Below are 17,685 nucleotides of genomic sequence, written 5' to 3'. Positions count from 1 at the left end.
TAAGACAGGGAATTTTTACTAGGATTAAATGTCAGGAATGTGAAAAACTGAGTTTAAATATATTTGGCTAAGGTGCATGTAAACTTCTGACTTCAACTGTACATGCCTTTCTTAAAATCAATACAGGGAAGTATATATTTTTAAACCTGCATATTTAGTTAAAAGAAATTCATGTTAGCAGGCAATATTAACTAGGGAAATTGTGTCACTTCTCTTGCGTTCTGTGCAAGCAGAGTCAGGGTAAATGCAGCAGTTTGGGCCGCCTGGCTCATTGTGAACTGTGTGAAGACCATTTCTTCCTAACAAAGACTGTACTTTATTTGCCAGAATTTAACATTATTATGACATAACAATGAAGGTTGTGCAATGTAACAGCAATATTTAGTAATATTTATTGAACGATAAAATACGGTATGGTTTCGTATTTCACTGAAAGAATAAACGTTTTGTTTTCGATAAATTATAGTTTCCGGATTTGACCATATTAATGACCAAAGGCTCGTATTGCTGTGTGTTTATTATATTATAATTAAGTCTATGATTTGATATTTGATAGATCAGTCTGACTGAGCAGTGGTAGGCACCAGCAGGCTCGTAAGCATTCATTCAAACAGCACTTTACTGAGTTTGCCAACAACCCTTAGCAATGCTTGTCGCACAGCGCTGTTTATGACTTCAAGCTTATCAACTCCTGAGATTAAGCTGGCAATACTAAAGTGCCTATAAGAACATCCAATAGTCAAATGTATATGAAATACGAATGGTATAGAGAGAAATAGTCGACGCGTCATAATTCATTTAATAACTACAACCTAAAACTTCTTAACTGGGAATATTGAAGACTCATGTTAAAAGGAACCACCAGCTTTCATATGTTCTCATGTTCTGAGCAAGGAACTTAAACGTTCTCACATGGCACATTTTGCACTTTTACTTTGTTCTCCAACACTGTGTTTTTGCATTATTTAAACCACATTGAACATGTTTCATTACTTATTTGAGACTAAATATAATTTATTTATGTATTATATTAAGTTAAAATAAGTGTTCATTCAGTATTGTTGTAACTGTCATTATTACAAATATATATATAAAAATCGTCCGATTCATTGGTATCGGCTTTTTTTGGTCCTCCAATAATCGGTATCGAAGTTGAAAAATCATAATCGGTCGACCTCTACTCTACACTCCAGTCTACTCAGTCAAATCCTGTAGAAAACTGGACGCAGCTGAGACCTGAAGAAAATCCCAGATCATCGTAAACAGCCAATTCACCTCAATTCCCTGCCTCGATCTGAACGCACTCATTAAGAGAGACCAAACTCCTTTTAAGGCCTCGCTATCGATCTTAATGTGGGGTCATTTCAGCTTCGATGCCACAAGGGATTTGTAGTTTGTTTATTGGAGAATGATTGTTGCCGGTGATCAAGCTGTCTCTGATGAATTTTGGTCTGTTTATTTGACAAACCCCCAGCGAAACTAAACAACTATGCCAGAAAAAAACTACTTAAAAAGCTCCCCATATTAAAGCCATGTATAGAGTTTGGGAACTCAGCTAAGGCTCAAAACAGTTGTTGACGAGTGACATGAAACACCTATGGACAGTGTTGGATGGCACGAGCTCCACACTCATCAAGGTTGTTTTCTGTAGCAACATGTGTGGACCCGATCCTCCACATTTGTCTGAGGATAGTCACAAACACAGCCGTCAGAACACTTAATTCTGCTGTGGATCCAAAACATTGAAGCCACATTACAAAACACATCAGAGGAAAGAGAAAATACATGGGGGGGGGGGGGGGGAAACTAGTCAAACTGCTAACTAAGGCAATATTGAACCCCCAAAACAGGATATATTATGGAACTGGAAGACAGATGTTCTTCATTATTGATCGGAGCATCTCTTTCCTGTAAGAACCACTCCATATGTGAAAAACACAATAAAGGTATTCTAACCAGGGCGTTGAGTTGTAGCAGGATCCTATGATATAGTGTACAACATGCATGGAAATGATCATATGTCCGGATGTTATCTATGATGACATTAAGAAAGACAAGCAGAGTAAAGAGGGAACAACATGAAAAGAGAGAATGAGAGAAAGCATGATAATAAACGAAAACAGAGCCATGGAAAGAGAGAAGGGGAAGTTGGTCAACAAGCTGGGACAGGCAAGCTGAGCCCTTCCAGACTAGAACTCCAATCCATACAGAAACGGCGGGTAAAACATGGGAGGCTGAGGGCCCATGTTTCCAGCAAAGTGTGCAGACGGCTGGGTCTCTTTAGGGGATAAAAAGGGGGTTGGATGGGGGGTGGTGGCTGGAATGGACACATAAAGCTTCACTACTCCCATAAATCACATGAACAGGAGCTTAAATACCCTTTTATGTAGTGAGAAGGAGTGGCCGTATTCCCTTCTGAACGTCGTTCAGAGTTTCATCTTTTCCGCTCCATTGATGCATCATGGGCTAAGAAGGAAACTTGCAGTGCGCAGTGGAACTCTGAGATACAGTATGTATCCGATTGAAAACGCTCAGGAAAGATGAAACGGAGGAGGCATGCCGGAAAGGGGACTGATGAAACGGAGGAGGCATGCTGGAAAAGGGAAAGATGAAATGGAGGAGGCATGCTTGAAAAGGGAAAGATTAAATGGAGGAGGCATGCTGGAAAAGGGAAAGATGAAATGGAGGAGGCAAGCTGGAAAAGGGAAAGATTAAATGGAGGAGGCATGCTGGAAAAGGGACTGATGAAATGGAGGAGGCATGCTGGAAAAGGGAAAGATTAAATGGAGCAGGCATGCTGGAAAAGGGAAAGATTAAATGGAGGAGGCATGCTGGAAAAGGGAAAGATGAAATGGAGGAGGCATGCTGGAAAAGGGACTGATGAAATGGAGGAGGCATGCTGAAAAAGGGAAAGATTAAATGGAGGAGGCATGCTGGAAAAGGGAAAGATTAAATGGAGCAGGCATGCTGGAAAAGGGAAAGATTAAATGGAGCAGGCATGCTGGAAAAGGGAAAGATTAAATGGAGGAGGCATGCTGGAAAAGGGAAAGATGAAATGGAGGAGGCATGCTGGAAAAGGGACTGATGAAATGGAGGAGGCATGCCGGAAAAGGGACTGATGAAATGGAGGAGGCATGTTGGAAAAGGGAAAGATGAAATGGATGAGGCATGCTGGAAAAGGGAAAGATTAAATGGAGCAGGCATGCTGGAAAAGGGAAAGATTAAATGGAGGCATGCTGGAAAAGGGACTGATGAAATGGAGGAGGCATGCTTGAAAAGGGAAAGATGAAATGGAGGAGGCATGCTGGAAAAGGGAAAGATTAAATGGAGGAGGCATGTTGGAAAAGGGAAAGATGAAATGGATGAGGCATGCTGGAAAAGGGAAAGATGAAATGGAGGAGGCATGCTGGAAAAGGGACTGATGAAATGGAGGAGGCATGCTGGAAAAGGGAAAGATTAAATGGAGGAGGCATGCTGGAAAAGGGACTGATGAAATGGAGGAGGCATTCTGGAAAAGGGAAAGATGAAATGGAGCAGGCATGCTGGAAAAGGGACTGATGAAATGGAGGAGGCATGCTGGAAAAGGGACTGATGAAATGGAGGAGGCATGCTGGAAAAGGGGAAGATGAAATGGAGGAGGCATGCTGGAAAAGGGGAAGATGAAATGGAGGAGGCATGCTGGAAAAGGGAAAGATTAAATGGAGGAGGCATGCTGGAAAAGGGAAAGATTAAATGGAGGAGGCATGCTGGAAAAGGCACTGATGAAATGGAGGAGGCATGCTGGAAAAGGGGAAGATGAAATGGAGGAGGCATGCTGGAAAAGGGAAAGATTAAATGGAGGAGGCATGCTGGAAAAGGGGAAGATGAAATGGAGGAGGCATGCTGGAAAAGGGAAAGATTAAATGGAGGAGGCATGCTGGAAAAGGCACTGATGAAATGGAGGAGGCATGCTGGAAAAGGGACTGATGAAATGGAGGAGGCATGCTGGAAAAGGGGAAGATGAAATGGAGGAGGCATGCTGGAAAAGGGAAAGATTAAATGGAGGAGGCATGCTGGAAAAGGCACTGATGAAATGGAGGAGGCATGCTGGAAAAGGGACTGATGAAATGGAGGAGGCATGCTGGAAAAGGCACTGATGAAATGGAGGAGGCATGCTGGAAAAGGGAAAGATGAAATGGAGGAGGCATGCTGGAAAAGGGAAAAATTAAATGGAGGAGGCATGCTGGAAAAGGGACTGATGAAATGGAGGAGGCATGCTGGAAAAGGGACTGATGAAATGGAGGAGGCATGCTGGAAAAGGGACTGATGAAATGGAGGAGGCATGCTGGAAAAGGGACTGATGAAATGGAGGCCTACCGGAAAACGGACTGCATGGCTAATACAATATGGCTGGGTTAGGGTTAACATTGGGGCAACACAAAGCCAGATGTGGCAATTACAGAAATGTTGCCGTAATTCAAAGGGGCCCCACATGTGGAACTTTTTGTTCACTTAAATCAGAGGTAATCCTATAAGAATTGAGGAAGGTTGGAGATTATCAAACCAGCTACAGGACAAAGATAGAAAGAGAAGTGGAGACACAGAGATGAATGAGCAGAAAAAGAGAAGGAGAATATATGGAGAGAAACTGCGATGGTGTTACAGATGTAGGAATGTGGTGAGTTCCTAGTAGCTTTACCCACAACGATAACCTAATCTAAATCATCAAAAATCCTAAACCAAGCCACTAAACACCCTATCTAGACTAAAACTAGAGAATGCACCTTAGAATACTTATCTTCCTGTAACTCTGGTCATAAAAGAACACAACATATAATCTGGTGCCGATTCATCTGAACTCCACATTTTAGCTTAAGTTAGACACCTAGAACAGAAATGTTTAAGGCAAAACACCCATGGACACCACTGCATAATTCAGCCTAGGTTTTTGTGCATTTCTAGAGTAAGGCTTCCGCCATGTGTGTACCTCAGACTGGGGCCTTTGAGACAGACCACTGCGACCCCAAGCATGAGCCTGGACTTGCACTGAGAAGACTGACTGTAATGTCCTGGCCACATGTTTCAGCGTAGGTTAGGGACAGATCAACATTTACTGGGGGGGGGGGGGGGGGTTGTGTGGTATTTTGGGAGGGTAGTGCCAGATTTACATTCACTTTTTTTGCAGGTTTTACTTTATATTTTCTTCCACCCTATCCAAATGTCCTAATCTGCGTGCATGCTTCTCCCATATATCAAGGTGTTCTGATACTTCCCTTATGCACTACACTTTTCAGTGTGGTAACTTTTAATATACCACAGATCAATATAGTCTACCAGTCTAACTGTCTATCCTGCCCTCTATCCACCATTCATAGTGACAATATAGTCTACCAGTCTAACTGTCTATCCTGCCCTCTATCCACCATTAATAGTGACAATATAGTCTACCAGGTTTCCTCCATTTACATTTACATTTAAGTCATTTAGCAGACGCTCTTATCCAGAGCGACTTACAAATCCTCCAGACGTGACGCTTGGCATTCAGGCCAAAGAGTTCAATGTTGGTTTTATCAGACAAGAGAATCTTGTTTATCCTGGTCTGAGAGTCCTTCAGGTGTCTTTTGGGAAACTCCAGGTGGGATGTCATGTGTCTTTTACTGAGGAGTGGCTTCTGTCTAACTGGTGGAGTGCTGCAGAGATGGTTGTCCTTCTGGATGGTTTTCCCATCTCCACAGAGGAACTGGACCGCTTTCAGAGTGACCATTGGGTTCTTTGTCACCTCACTGACCAAAGCCCTTCTCCCCCGATTCCTCAGTTTGGCCCTGTGATCAGCTCCAGGAAGAGTCTTGGTGGTTCCAAACTTCTTCCATTTAAGAATGATGGAGGCCACTGTGTTCTTGGGGACCTTCAATGTGGCAGAATTATTTTGGTGTCCTTCCTCAGATCTGTGCCTTGACATAATCCTGTCTCAGAGCTCTATGGACAATTCCTTCGACCTCATGGCTTGGTTTTGCTCTGACATGTACTGTCAACTGTGGGACCTTATATAGACAAGTGTGTGCCTTTCCAAATCATGTCCAATCAATTGAATTTACCACAGGTGGACTCCAATCAAGGTGTAGAAGCATCGCAAGGATGATCAATGGAAACAGGATGCATCTGAGCTCAATTTAGAGTCTCATTGCAATGGGTCTGAATACTTATGTAAATAATAATTTATCATAGTGCAATGAAACAGGAAGTGAGAGTGAGCTCGTCTGTGGTGGTCGGCTAACCCTCAACCTTCTGGCCCGTAGCCCTGCGTGGCATCGACTGTGCCACAAAAGCATACTGAAGTGGCAAAGTCCATATCCACTATAATAAACCCAGGGTTGCTACAGTTATTGTTATTTGTGGTCGTTAACACTACTTAACTATATGTGGTATGTGAGTGTTCAATATATTCTACAGCGCAAGGGAAGGGGGCATGTGAAAATATTTCTGATATTGGGGAGGGGACATTGATCATACCATTAAGCTATTTGAACTCTTTGACAGCTTGAAGGTTTAGCCAACAGTCAATATTAGCTTTGGCTTATGGCACTCTCTGAAGTGTCTTTGCAACAACAACACCAGAGGTTTTTGGCTGCAAGAAATGTTTACTTTCAAATCCCTCTAAAACCCACGCCTATTGGTAGAAGTGGTCATCAATGCACTAGTACAAATCCTCTTTAACTCAGTACACATTGGACTTGAAGTTGAGATTATAGGTTTTGTTCTTTGTCTTCTGATTAGTCTTTCGATATTTCTACCATGTGCCTAACCTAGTTAGCACAGTCCCATGTGTAGGAGAGCACTTAAACCGATGATGTCACAGGGTATTAACAACTGCAATCGGTACCATTGAGGATAATAGAGTACAGCGGAGGGAATATACAACTGACAAATCATATTTTGGGGCAGAATTAAGTTATTTTTCTGTAGTGGGTGCAAAAGCATCGTACAGTTGAAGTCGGAAAATTACATACACCTTAGCCAAATACATTTAAACTCAGTTGTTCACAATTCCTGACATTTAATCCTAGTAAGAATTCCCTGTTTTAGGTCAGTTAGGATTATTTTAAGAATGTGAAATGTCAGAATATTCTTTTAAACATTTTTAGTCATTTAGCAGACGCTCTTATCCAGAGCGACTTACAGTAGAGTGCATACATTTTATTACATTTTTTTTTTTACATACTGAGACAAGGATATCCCTACCGGCCAAACCCTCCCTACCGGCCAAACCCTCCCTAACCCGGACGACGCTATGCCAATTGTGCGTCGCCCCACGGATCTCCCGGTTGCGGCCGGCTGCGACAGAGCCTGGGCGCGAACCCAGCCCAGCCTGGGAGTGAACCCAGAGACTCTGGTGGCGCAGCTAGCACTGCGATGCAGTGCCCTAGACCACTGCGCCACCCGGGAGAATAATAGTAGAGAGAATGATTAATTTCAGCTTTTATTTCTTTCATCACATTCCCAGTGGGTCAGAAGTTGACATACACTCAATTAGTATTTGGTAGCATTGCCTTTAAATTGTTTAACTTGGGTCAAACGTTTCGGGTAGCCTTCCACAAGCTTCCCACAATAAGTTGGGTGAATTTTGGCCCATTCCTCCTGGCAGAGCTGGTGTCACTGAGTCAGGTTTGTAGGCCTCCTTGCTCGCACACGCTTTTTCAGTTCTGCCCACAAATGTTCTATAGGATTGAGGTCATGGTTTGTGATGGCCACTCCAATAACTTGACTTTGTTGTCCTTAAGCCATTTTGCCACAACTTTGGAAGTATGCTTGGGGTCATTGTCCATTTGGAAGACCCATTTGCGACCAAGCTTTAAATTCCTGACTGATGTCTTGAGATGTTGCTTCAAAATATCAACATAATTTTCCTTCGTCATGATGCCATCTATTTTGGGAAGTGCACCAGTCCCTCCTGCAGCAAAGCTCCCCCACAACATGATGCTGCCACCCCGTGCTTCACGGTTGGGATGGTGTTCTTCGGCTTGCAAGCCCCTTTTTCCTCCAAACATAACGATGGTCATTATGGCCAAACAGTTCTATTTTTGTTTCATCAGACCAGAGGACATTTCTCCAAAAAGTGCAGTTGCAAACCGTAGTCTGGCTTTTTTATGGTGGTTTTGGAGCAGTGGCTTCTTCCTTGCTGAGCAGCCTTTTAGGTTATGTCGATATAGGACTCGTTTTACTGTGGATATAGATATTTTTGTACCTGTTTCCTCCAGCATCTTTACAAGGTCCTTTGCTGTTGTTCTGGGATGAATTTGCACTTTTCGCTCCAAATTACGTTCATCTCTAGGAGACAGAACACGTCTCCTTCCAGAGCGGTATGACGGCTTCGTGGTCCCATGGTGTTTATACTTGTGTACTATTGTTTGTACAGATTTCTGGCCTGGTACCTTTGGAAATTGCTCCCAAGGATGAACCAGACTTGTGGAAGTCTGCAATTTTTTTTCTGAGATCTTGACTGATTACTTTTGATTTTCCAAAGATGTCAAGCAAAGAGGCACTGAGTTTGAAGGTAGGGCTTGAAATACATCCACAGGTACACCTCCAATTGACTCAAATTAGCCAATTGATGTAAATTAGCCTATCAGAAGCTTCTAAAGCCATAACATCATTTTCTGGAATTTTCCAAGCTGTTTAAAGGCACAGTCAACTTAGTGTATGTAATCTTCTGACCCACTGGAATTGTGATACAGTGAATTATATTTGAAATAATCTGTCTGTAAACAATTGTTGGAAAAATGAATTGTGTCATGCACAAAGTAGATGTCCTACCCAACTTGCCAAAACTATAGTTTGTTAACAAGAAATTTGTGGAGTGGTTGAAAAACGAGTTTTAATGACTACATCCACCTAAGTGTATGTAAACATACGACTTCCACTGTATACTCTTTCAGTCAGCTAGCCCAGAAAATACTTCTACGACAATGACCCTCACTGATAAGATGATGTTTCCTGGCATATTTTCAAACCTTTTTAGAGGACACTTGATTTGTTTATCACTGGCCCTAAACCCATTAGGATCTCATCAATAATTCACAAGAGTTTTTTGAAGAAGAACATCCTGAGATTGGCGTCTTAGGTTTCCATGTTGACCTCTTCCTTAGTCTTCTTTCACTCCCGTTTATGCCATCCCCTGCTCACTTTGACCTTCCACTTGGCCAGTGTCTTCCAGGACTTCATTTCCTGTGTCTTGATTGTCATTTCATGTCATTTATTTTCCTAAAGTAATTTATTTTTGTCTGTAGCTGGAAAATGTCAATACAGCCAAGACCGTGCAGACTTCCTGGGCTTTCGGGTGTGTGGGGGGGGGGGGGGGGGCTCCTTTTTGTTCTTGGCTAGCAGATAGAGCCCGTCTGGTTCATTGAGAAGGTATGTTTCCTGCATCTCCCTTCACTAGACAGTAACTGGTTCTGCAGCTGAGAACACATCACTTGTCACTGTGGCTCTCACTCTTGAGATGCCGGGTTTCCCAGCCACCTCAGCTTATACTCCACTTCATTGACTTGACCAGAAAAGACTGGAAACATACACATATATATACAGTATATATATATATATATATATATATATACAGTACCAGGCAAAGGTTTGGACACACCTACTCATTCAAGGGTTTTTCTTCATTTTTACTATTTTCTACATTGTAGAATATTACTGAAGACATCCAAACCATGAAATAACACATATGGTATCATGAAGTAAACAAAAAAGTCAGTTGTGTTGTGACACGGTAGGGGTAAAAAACCAAGTCCATGTTATGGCAAAAACAGCTCAAATAAACAAAGACAAACAGTCCATCATTACTTTAAGACATTGTTAATTGTTGTTTTACTGCTGCTCTTTATTTATTTGTTACTTTATTTCTTATTTTTTAGGTATTTTTCTTAAAACTCCATTGTGGGTTAAGGGCTTGTAAGTAAGCATTTCACTGTAAGGTCTACTACACCTGTTGTATTCGGTGCATGTGACAAGTAACATTTGATTTGATAAGGGCTATTTTACCCTGCTGCATCAGATGACCTGGCCTCCGCAATCACCCGACCTAAACCCAATTGAAATGATTTGGGATGAGTTGGACCGCAGAGTGAAGGAAAAGCAGCCAACAAGTGCTCAGCATATGTGTGAACTCCTTCAAGACTGTTGGAAAAGCATTCCAGGTGAAGCTGGTTGTGAGAATAACAAGAGTGTGCAAAGCTGTCATCACGGCAACTTTGTGTCTACTTTGAAGAATCTCAAATATAAAATATATTTAGAATAGTTTAACACTTTTTTGGTTACTACATGATTCCATATGTGTTATTTCATAGTTTAGATGTCTTCACTATTATTCTACAATGTAGAAAATAGTAAAAAATTAAGAAAACCCCTTGAATGAGTACGTGTGTCCAAACTTTTGACTGGTACTGTGTTTTATTGATATGCTGACATAAATTATTCGGGAGACCGGCGTAGCAATGCGTAATAGAGTTATTTATTTCTCACGTGTAAAGGCAACGGGGACGAAGACCAAACAAACACGTAACAAAACACAGGGTAGAAACTCAAAACAAAAGAGCGAAGAGTACCTTGAATAAATAACACACTCGCACAATGATTAACACACGGGACGAGACCTGTAATCATCTGCGCAATCCACAGGGGCACGAAAGCCGAAACACACAGCCTAGGTACTCGCACACACCAACGGACATTGTAACAATAATCGACCGCCCAATGGAAACCAAAGGGCACATATATACGAATAAAATCCGTGGGAATAGGGGCCAGGTGTGTGTAATGAAAGTTCCGGAGGGATCCGTGAACAATTATAAACATACCTTCTTAACTTATGACTTAATTAACAAAAATTGTGAAATAAAATCCCAGAATGACTTGAGGTACTGATAAATAGACTGGGTAGAGAGTGTGCACGGCAGCAATTACGCAAACAAAAATTCTACATGAACGTTGCTGGGGCAGGTTTAATTAGATTACCCTGAAGTAAGTTGTTATACAGCCTCCGAATGCAGTCAATTAGTGACTAGGAGATTAGCTGGGGGGCTTTGGTGTCCATTAACAATATCCCTCCCCTAAAGGAAAGATTGTTGATCAACTAATCAAAGGGGTCAGCTAGGTTTATCCAGTAACCTCCTAAGTTTGACAATAGTTTGACAGTGGAGCAGTGCTGGACCAAGGGACTGTCACATCAAGGCTGTATCGCAATAGTATGAAAAAAGTATCTGTGGGCTGATCTGAAAACACAGACTACCAGTATGGTGGACATGGCTTCAAGACTTGATTTTCACCTGTCAGTTCTTTAACATCACTGATGAAAGAAAAGGGAAACAAGATGAGTACTGAGAAGAACATCTAAAACATCATTCACAAATGTGAAACACACCCCTCGAACCAAAGCCACACCCCTCGAACCAAAGCCACACCCCTCGAACCAAAGCCACACCCCTCAGACCAAAGCCACACCCCTTTGTGCACATGTTCATATTTCCGAACATACGGACATTCTCAACACATGATCAGACCACAACATAGCTCAGAAAGCACACACAGACATAAACCTCTCGCTGAGAGAAAAACACACAGCTGATTCAATTATACAAGAGAGCAAAAATAGCTTTGTGTCTAAGCCAGTAAGAGACAGAGAGGCTGAGAGAGAGACAGAGAGAGTGTGAGAGAGAGAGACAGAAAGAGAGAGAGAGTGAGAGAGAGTGAGAGAGAGAGACAGAGAGAGACACAGAGAGAGAGAGAGAGAGAGAGAGAGAGAGAGAGAGAGAGAGAGAGAGAGAGAGAGAGAGAGAGAGAGAGAGAGACAGAAAGACAGACAGACAGACAGACAGACAGACAGACAGACAGACAGACAGACAGACAGACAGACAGACAGACAGACAGACAGACAGACAGACATAGAGAGAGAGACACACAGACAGGCTGAGAGGGAGGAGAGAGGGAGAGAGACACACAGACAGGCTGAGAGGGAGGAGAGAGGGAGAGAGAGAGAGAGAGAGAGAGAGAGAGAGAGAGAGAGAGAGAGAGAGAGAGAGGACAGAGAGAGAGAGAGGGAGGACAGAACAGTGCTTTTAAAGAAAGGGTAGAGAGATTAAGGGAAAACAATCATCCCTCTCAACTTCTCTGCCTGAAGTTTCCCCCTCTTTATCTCCCAACACTCCAGCACCCTGGCTCCCCATTGGGATTGCAGACCACCCAACAGACCCTCAAACCTCCATTCCACTTGAATGGGTGGACCACCCGACATGTAGATGTACCTGGAGATGACGACTCACGAAAACAGACCACCAAACACACACACACACACACACACACACACACACACACACACACACACACACACACACACACACACACACACACACACACACACACACACACACACACACACACACACACACACACACACACACACACACACACACACACACACCACACAGACACCACACCACACACAAACCACACCACACAGACACCACAGACAGACACCCCATACACACTGCTCACCCAGAACATGCAGGAGAGGCAGACCCAGGTGCGGGCTCGCCCGGCCAGGGCAACGGGCAGGCTGAGAGACACAGAAGGCATCTTTCCTTCCTTCGGGTGGAAGCTGTTGCTGCTGCTACTCCTGATTCCCAACTAGTCCAAACAGGAGGGCTATCCAGCACCGCAAATCCATGACACGTCAGGGAAGAGCTGAGACGGTTGCAGTATATCTCTTACTTGATTCCCTGCTCTCTCTCTCTCTCTCTCTCTCTCTATCTCTCTTCCTCAGTCTATCTCTGACTCTCTACCTCTCAACTCAACTTTGTCCTTCCTCGTTTCAGAGGACGCACGGCTCTTGACCTTCACCTCTCCTGAGTCCGTACGGGAGATGCAGCGATGAGACAAGACTGTAACTACCAATTGGATTCCACGAAATTGGGGAGGAAAAAGGGATGAAAATATATATATACAAAAACTTTGTCCTCTCTCTTTCCTTTCCCCCACTCTTATTTTTATCGGTGCCTGTCCTCGCTCTCTCCCTTCTCCCGTGTCTCTCTCTCCGTCTCTCTTTCTCTCCACTGAGGGAACTTTCACAAAGCTTGTTGGGGTCAGGCTGCTCTTCTCCCCGGGAGCAAAGGGGGAGGTGTCTAGAAAGGGGGTTCCATTTATTCTCCATCCCTTCCTCTCTTAGACTCCCGCCCCTCTCCTCTCTCGACCCCCTCTCCTCTCTCTTCATTCTTAATGTCATTCATTCCTTGAACCCTCCCCTCCCCCCTCACCTCCCCCATCCCTCGCTCCCTGGTTTTCCCTTGCTAACTGTGCTCACTCATGTCTGTGCTCTCTCTCTCTCTCTCTTCCTACCTCTCCTTCCCCCTCTCCGTCTCCTTCCCCCCCCTCTCTCTCTCCCTCTCCCTGACCCTCTCTCACTCATTTCCACTCTCCTACTTATTTCAACTCTGATTGACTGTGTGGACCATTCTCACTCCCTGCACGTCCCCATCTCAGACCATCCTGCGTCCCCCCATGTCCCATCAAACTCTTGACTGAAAATGTATTCTGCGTAGCGGTCTCACCCGGTTCACTTCTTCCCAGCACCAGGCCAAGGAGATGCATTGCTTTTACACTTTTCTTTGAAGGCCACAATAGTACCACGAAAGAGCCCCCCTCTAAAAGCGAAAAGACCCTGACCCCCTACCGTAGAGACAGAACACAGCAGGACTGGGAAGCAACGCTGCTTCACTAAGTTCTCAGCGGTCATCAAAGGCCCACCTTAGCCCAAGTCTCTCTAGTCTCCCCTGTTCATCTTTCACTGGTACACACACACACATCATTCACATACAAGCAAAGACACACACACAAACAAACACACACACCAACACACGCATACACACGCGCACACACGCGCACACACACACACACACACACACACACACACACACACACACACACACACACACACACACACACACACACACACACACACACACACACACACACACACACACACACACACACACACACAAAGCAGTGAAAGAGGACTAATCCCCTGGTGTTTTCTCTCAGCCTCTCTTTAGAGGTGAACCAGGTGAGGGGGGGGGGGCAGTATTAAAGAGTTAAAGTCCAGGGAGACAGAGTGCACAATCTCGATGATGACAGTTTGACCTTTCTATTCAAAACAGTATTTCTTTCCACTATAATCACCGTGCCCGGCAGTCTTTCAGTGGGATTTCCTCTCCTCCTCCTTCTCCCATCAAATACACTATACTCTCACAATGCATGATGGGACGGCGGCAGAAGGTTTGTTTTGTTGCACGTTTTAAATAAATAATTTTATGTGAGCAACGGCGTTACAGTCAATAGGTTAAATACACGTGGTTTTTTTTCTTCAGTTTAGGACAAGATAACAGCACAAACAATACTCCAACACAATACCCTACATTGGAGGAGTTTGGGGTCGCTGTGGCGGCAGAGAAAGGGGAAACCATGGTAAATACCGGATTATTGTGCGTGTTTAAGATCGACTACATTACACTATGAGTGTGCATAATCACTGATCTACAAATCCCCTTAGATCACAAATAACTACTCATTATGTGATCAAGATTAGCGATCAGCGATTAGTGATCAAGATTAGAATACAATAATCAACAGAAAAGCCTCGCTCAAACTGATCCTCTGAAACACATTGAATAACATGAGGTACGGTGGGGAAAAGGATCGGGGTTGAGTCAGTTTAATACTATGTGTCTACTTTCTCTGATAGAGATTAGTTGTCCTCGTGTAATGTCAGGGCGATTAGAACAACGCCCCTCGCTAACCTTCTCCTGTTACCATCTATAGTGACTCCTGTTTACCCCCAATGTGGGTTACTGGGGTAAAGGTTCCGTTTGTTTACTTCACAGTGGTGTGGAAGAGCTCTGATCCCAGACCAGACACCCAAATACTATTTTGAAATCTTTCAAGTCCTAGAGTGCCATATGGGCGGGGTTTGCAGTTTTGTGACTATTCTGTTCGTTCCATTGTGGCAGGCAAACTCAATCAACCACAGATAAAGTATTTGAAATGATTTCAAATAGTATTTGAACCCAGGTTTGTTAGGGACAACCTTTAACTTAATCCTTGTGGGACAGCACCAACAGAATTCCATAGGGTCAAGGGTCAAAGACTTTGGATCTAAACATTACCCCATAAAGATGCACCCTTGGGAAAACAGGCATAGCCTCGAACTAGAAAAAGTGGCCCTCGCCAGCAAAACATTGTCAACCATTTCACGGGTCTCTCTAAATCACTGTCCCTGCGGCAACATGGGGGAATGGTCTCAATCTCCACTAATACATAAATAAATGTAAATGTCATAATTTATTCATATAAGGTATTTGAATGTGTTTGTCAATATGACTGAAATATTATGTTATCAACTGAAACTCAACAGGCAACTTTCTCAAAATAGCTTTTTCCCCACTCACAAGTCATAGGCTACTTTGTATGACAGTTGGAATCTGAAACAGTGACCCCTGGTGGACATTTACTATATCTAAGTCTCATTAGGTTGCATGACTATAAAACAGGGCCAAAACAAGGGTTTGTTAAATATTCTATCACACACACACACACACACACACACACACACACACACACACACACACACACACACACACACACACACACACACACACACACACACACACACACACACACACACACACACACACACACACACACACACACACAGCACAACAACGTCCCCAGAAAACATGCGCTCAGCGCACATTACAGGCATCCCCCTGTGCTTTTGATAAGGACAGAGTGAGGACAAAGCCATCAGCAGGACAGCTATGATTAGCCCCTTTACACCATCAGATCAACCACCGACTACCTAGCTCCCCCCAGTGGTCCTCAGCGCTCCCCAGCGCTCCCCAGCAGTCTTCAGCTCTCCCCAGCCCTCCCCAGTGAACTTCAGCTCTCCCCAGTGGTCTTCAGCTCTCCCCAGCTCTCCCCAGTGGTCTTCAGCTCTCCCCAGCTCTCCCCAGTGGTCTTCAGCTCTCCCCAGCTCTCCGCAGCGCTCCCCAGTGCTCCCCAGAGGTCTTCAGCTCTCCCCAGTGGTCTTCAGCTCTCCCCAGCTCTCCCCAGTGGTCTTCAGCTCTCCCCAGTGGTCTTCAGCTCTCCCCAGCTCTCCCCAGCGCTCCCCAGTGCTCCCCAGTGGTCTTCAGCGCTCCCCAGTGGTCTTCAGCTCTCCCCAGTGGTCTTCAGCTCTCCCCAGTGGTCTTCAGCGCTCCCCAGCTCTCCCCAGTGGTCTTCAGCGCTCCCCAGTGGTCTTCAGCTCTCCCCAGTGGTCTTCAGCGCTCCCCAGTGCTCCCCAGTGGTCTTCAGCTCTCCCCAGAGGTCTTCAGCTCTCCCCAGTGGTCTTCAGCTCTCCCCAGTGGTCTTCAGCGCTCCCCAGCTCTCCCCAGTGGTCTTCAGCTCTCCCCAGCGCTCCCCAGTGGTCTTCAGCTCTCCCCAGTGGTCTTCAGCTCTCCCCAGTGGTCTTCAGCTCTCCCCAGTGGTCTTCAGCGCTCCCCAGTGCTCCCCAGTGGTCTTCAGCTCTCCCCAGAGGTCTTCAGCTCTCCCCAGTGGTCTTCAGCTCTCCCCAGTGGTCTTCAGCGCTCCCCAGCTCTCCCCAGTGGTCTTCAGCTCTCCCCAGCGCTCCCCATTGGTCTTCAGCTCTCCCCAGTGGTATTCAGCTCTCCCCAGCGCTCCCCAGTGGTCTTCAGCTCTCCCCAGTGGTCTTCAGCTCTCCCCAGTGCTCCCCAGTGGTCTTCAGCGCTCCCCAGCGGTTTTCAGCTCTCCCCAGCCTTGTGAATGGAATCAGAAGTGACATTAGAATGCCTCATCAACAGCACCATGGATGGAAGACACACAGGGACAGAGATAAACAGGAACATGGATGGAAGACACACAGGGACAGAGATAAACAGGAACATGGATGGAAGACACACAGGGACAGAGATAAACAGGAACATGGATGGAAGACACACAGGGACAGAGATAAACAGGAACATGGATGGAAGACACACAGGGACAGAGATAAACAGGAACATGGATGGAAGACACACAGGGACAGAGATAAACAGGAACATGGATGGAAGACACACAGGGAAACTCACGGCTCAGCACTGAGAGATTGGTGTAACAGCTATAAAAGAAGGAGGTTTCTCAGACTGAATTAAACAACAGGACAATACATAATACTTGTTGTACTCTGGCATACCAGGACTCCTCTTGGTACTCTGCTATCCTAGAACTCATCTGCTATCCTAAGACTCATCTGCTATCCTAGAACTCATCTGCTATCCTAAGACTCATCTGCTATCCTAGAACTCATCTGCTATCCTAGAACTCATCTGCTATCCCAGAACTCATCTGCTATCCTAGAACTCATCTGCTATCCTAGGACTCATCTGCTATCCTAGGACTCATCTGCTATCCTAGAACTCATCTGCTATCCTAGAACTCATCTGCTATCCCAGAACTCATCTGCTATCCTAGAACTCATCTGCTATCCTAGGACTCATCTGCTATCCTAGGACTCATCTGCTATCCCAGAACTCATCTGCTATCCTAGGACTCATCTGCTATCCTAGGACTCATCTGCTATCCTAGGACTCATCTGCTACCCTAGGACTCATCTGCTATCCCAGG

The 17,685-nt window shown here is 44.7% G+C and overlaps 1 protein-coding gene across 5 annotated transcripts in view; it reads right to left on the bottom strand.

The window, feature by feature from the left end:
* Positions 1 to 17,685, bottom strand: part of LOC139546300 (tensin-1-like) — a 310,397-nt gene that overhangs the window by 234,731 nt on the left and 57,981 nt on the right. The window contains exon 1 of one of the 5 annotated variants that reach the window (XM_071354506.1): positions 12,529 to 13,176. The exons of the other annotated variants lie outside the window; for them this stretch is intronic. Coding sequence (XP_071210607.1) covers positions 12,529 to 12,609 — 81 coding nt within the window. The 5' untranslated portion in view covers positions 12,610 to 13,176. Of the gene's footprint in view, positions 1 to 12,528; positions 13,177 to 17,685 lie in introns of those variants that run through there. 5 annotated transcript variants of the gene reach the window in all.

This window comes from Salvelinus alpinus, chromosome 20, assembly GCF_045679555.1.
Source record: "Salvelinus alpinus chromosome 20, SLU_Salpinus.1, whole genome shotgun sequence".
Taxonomy (NCBI): Eukaryota; Metazoa; Chordata; class Actinopteri; order Salmoniformes; family Salmonidae; genus Salvelinus; species Salvelinus alpinus.
This window is presented reverse-complemented; position numbering and strand designations above follow the sequence as displayed.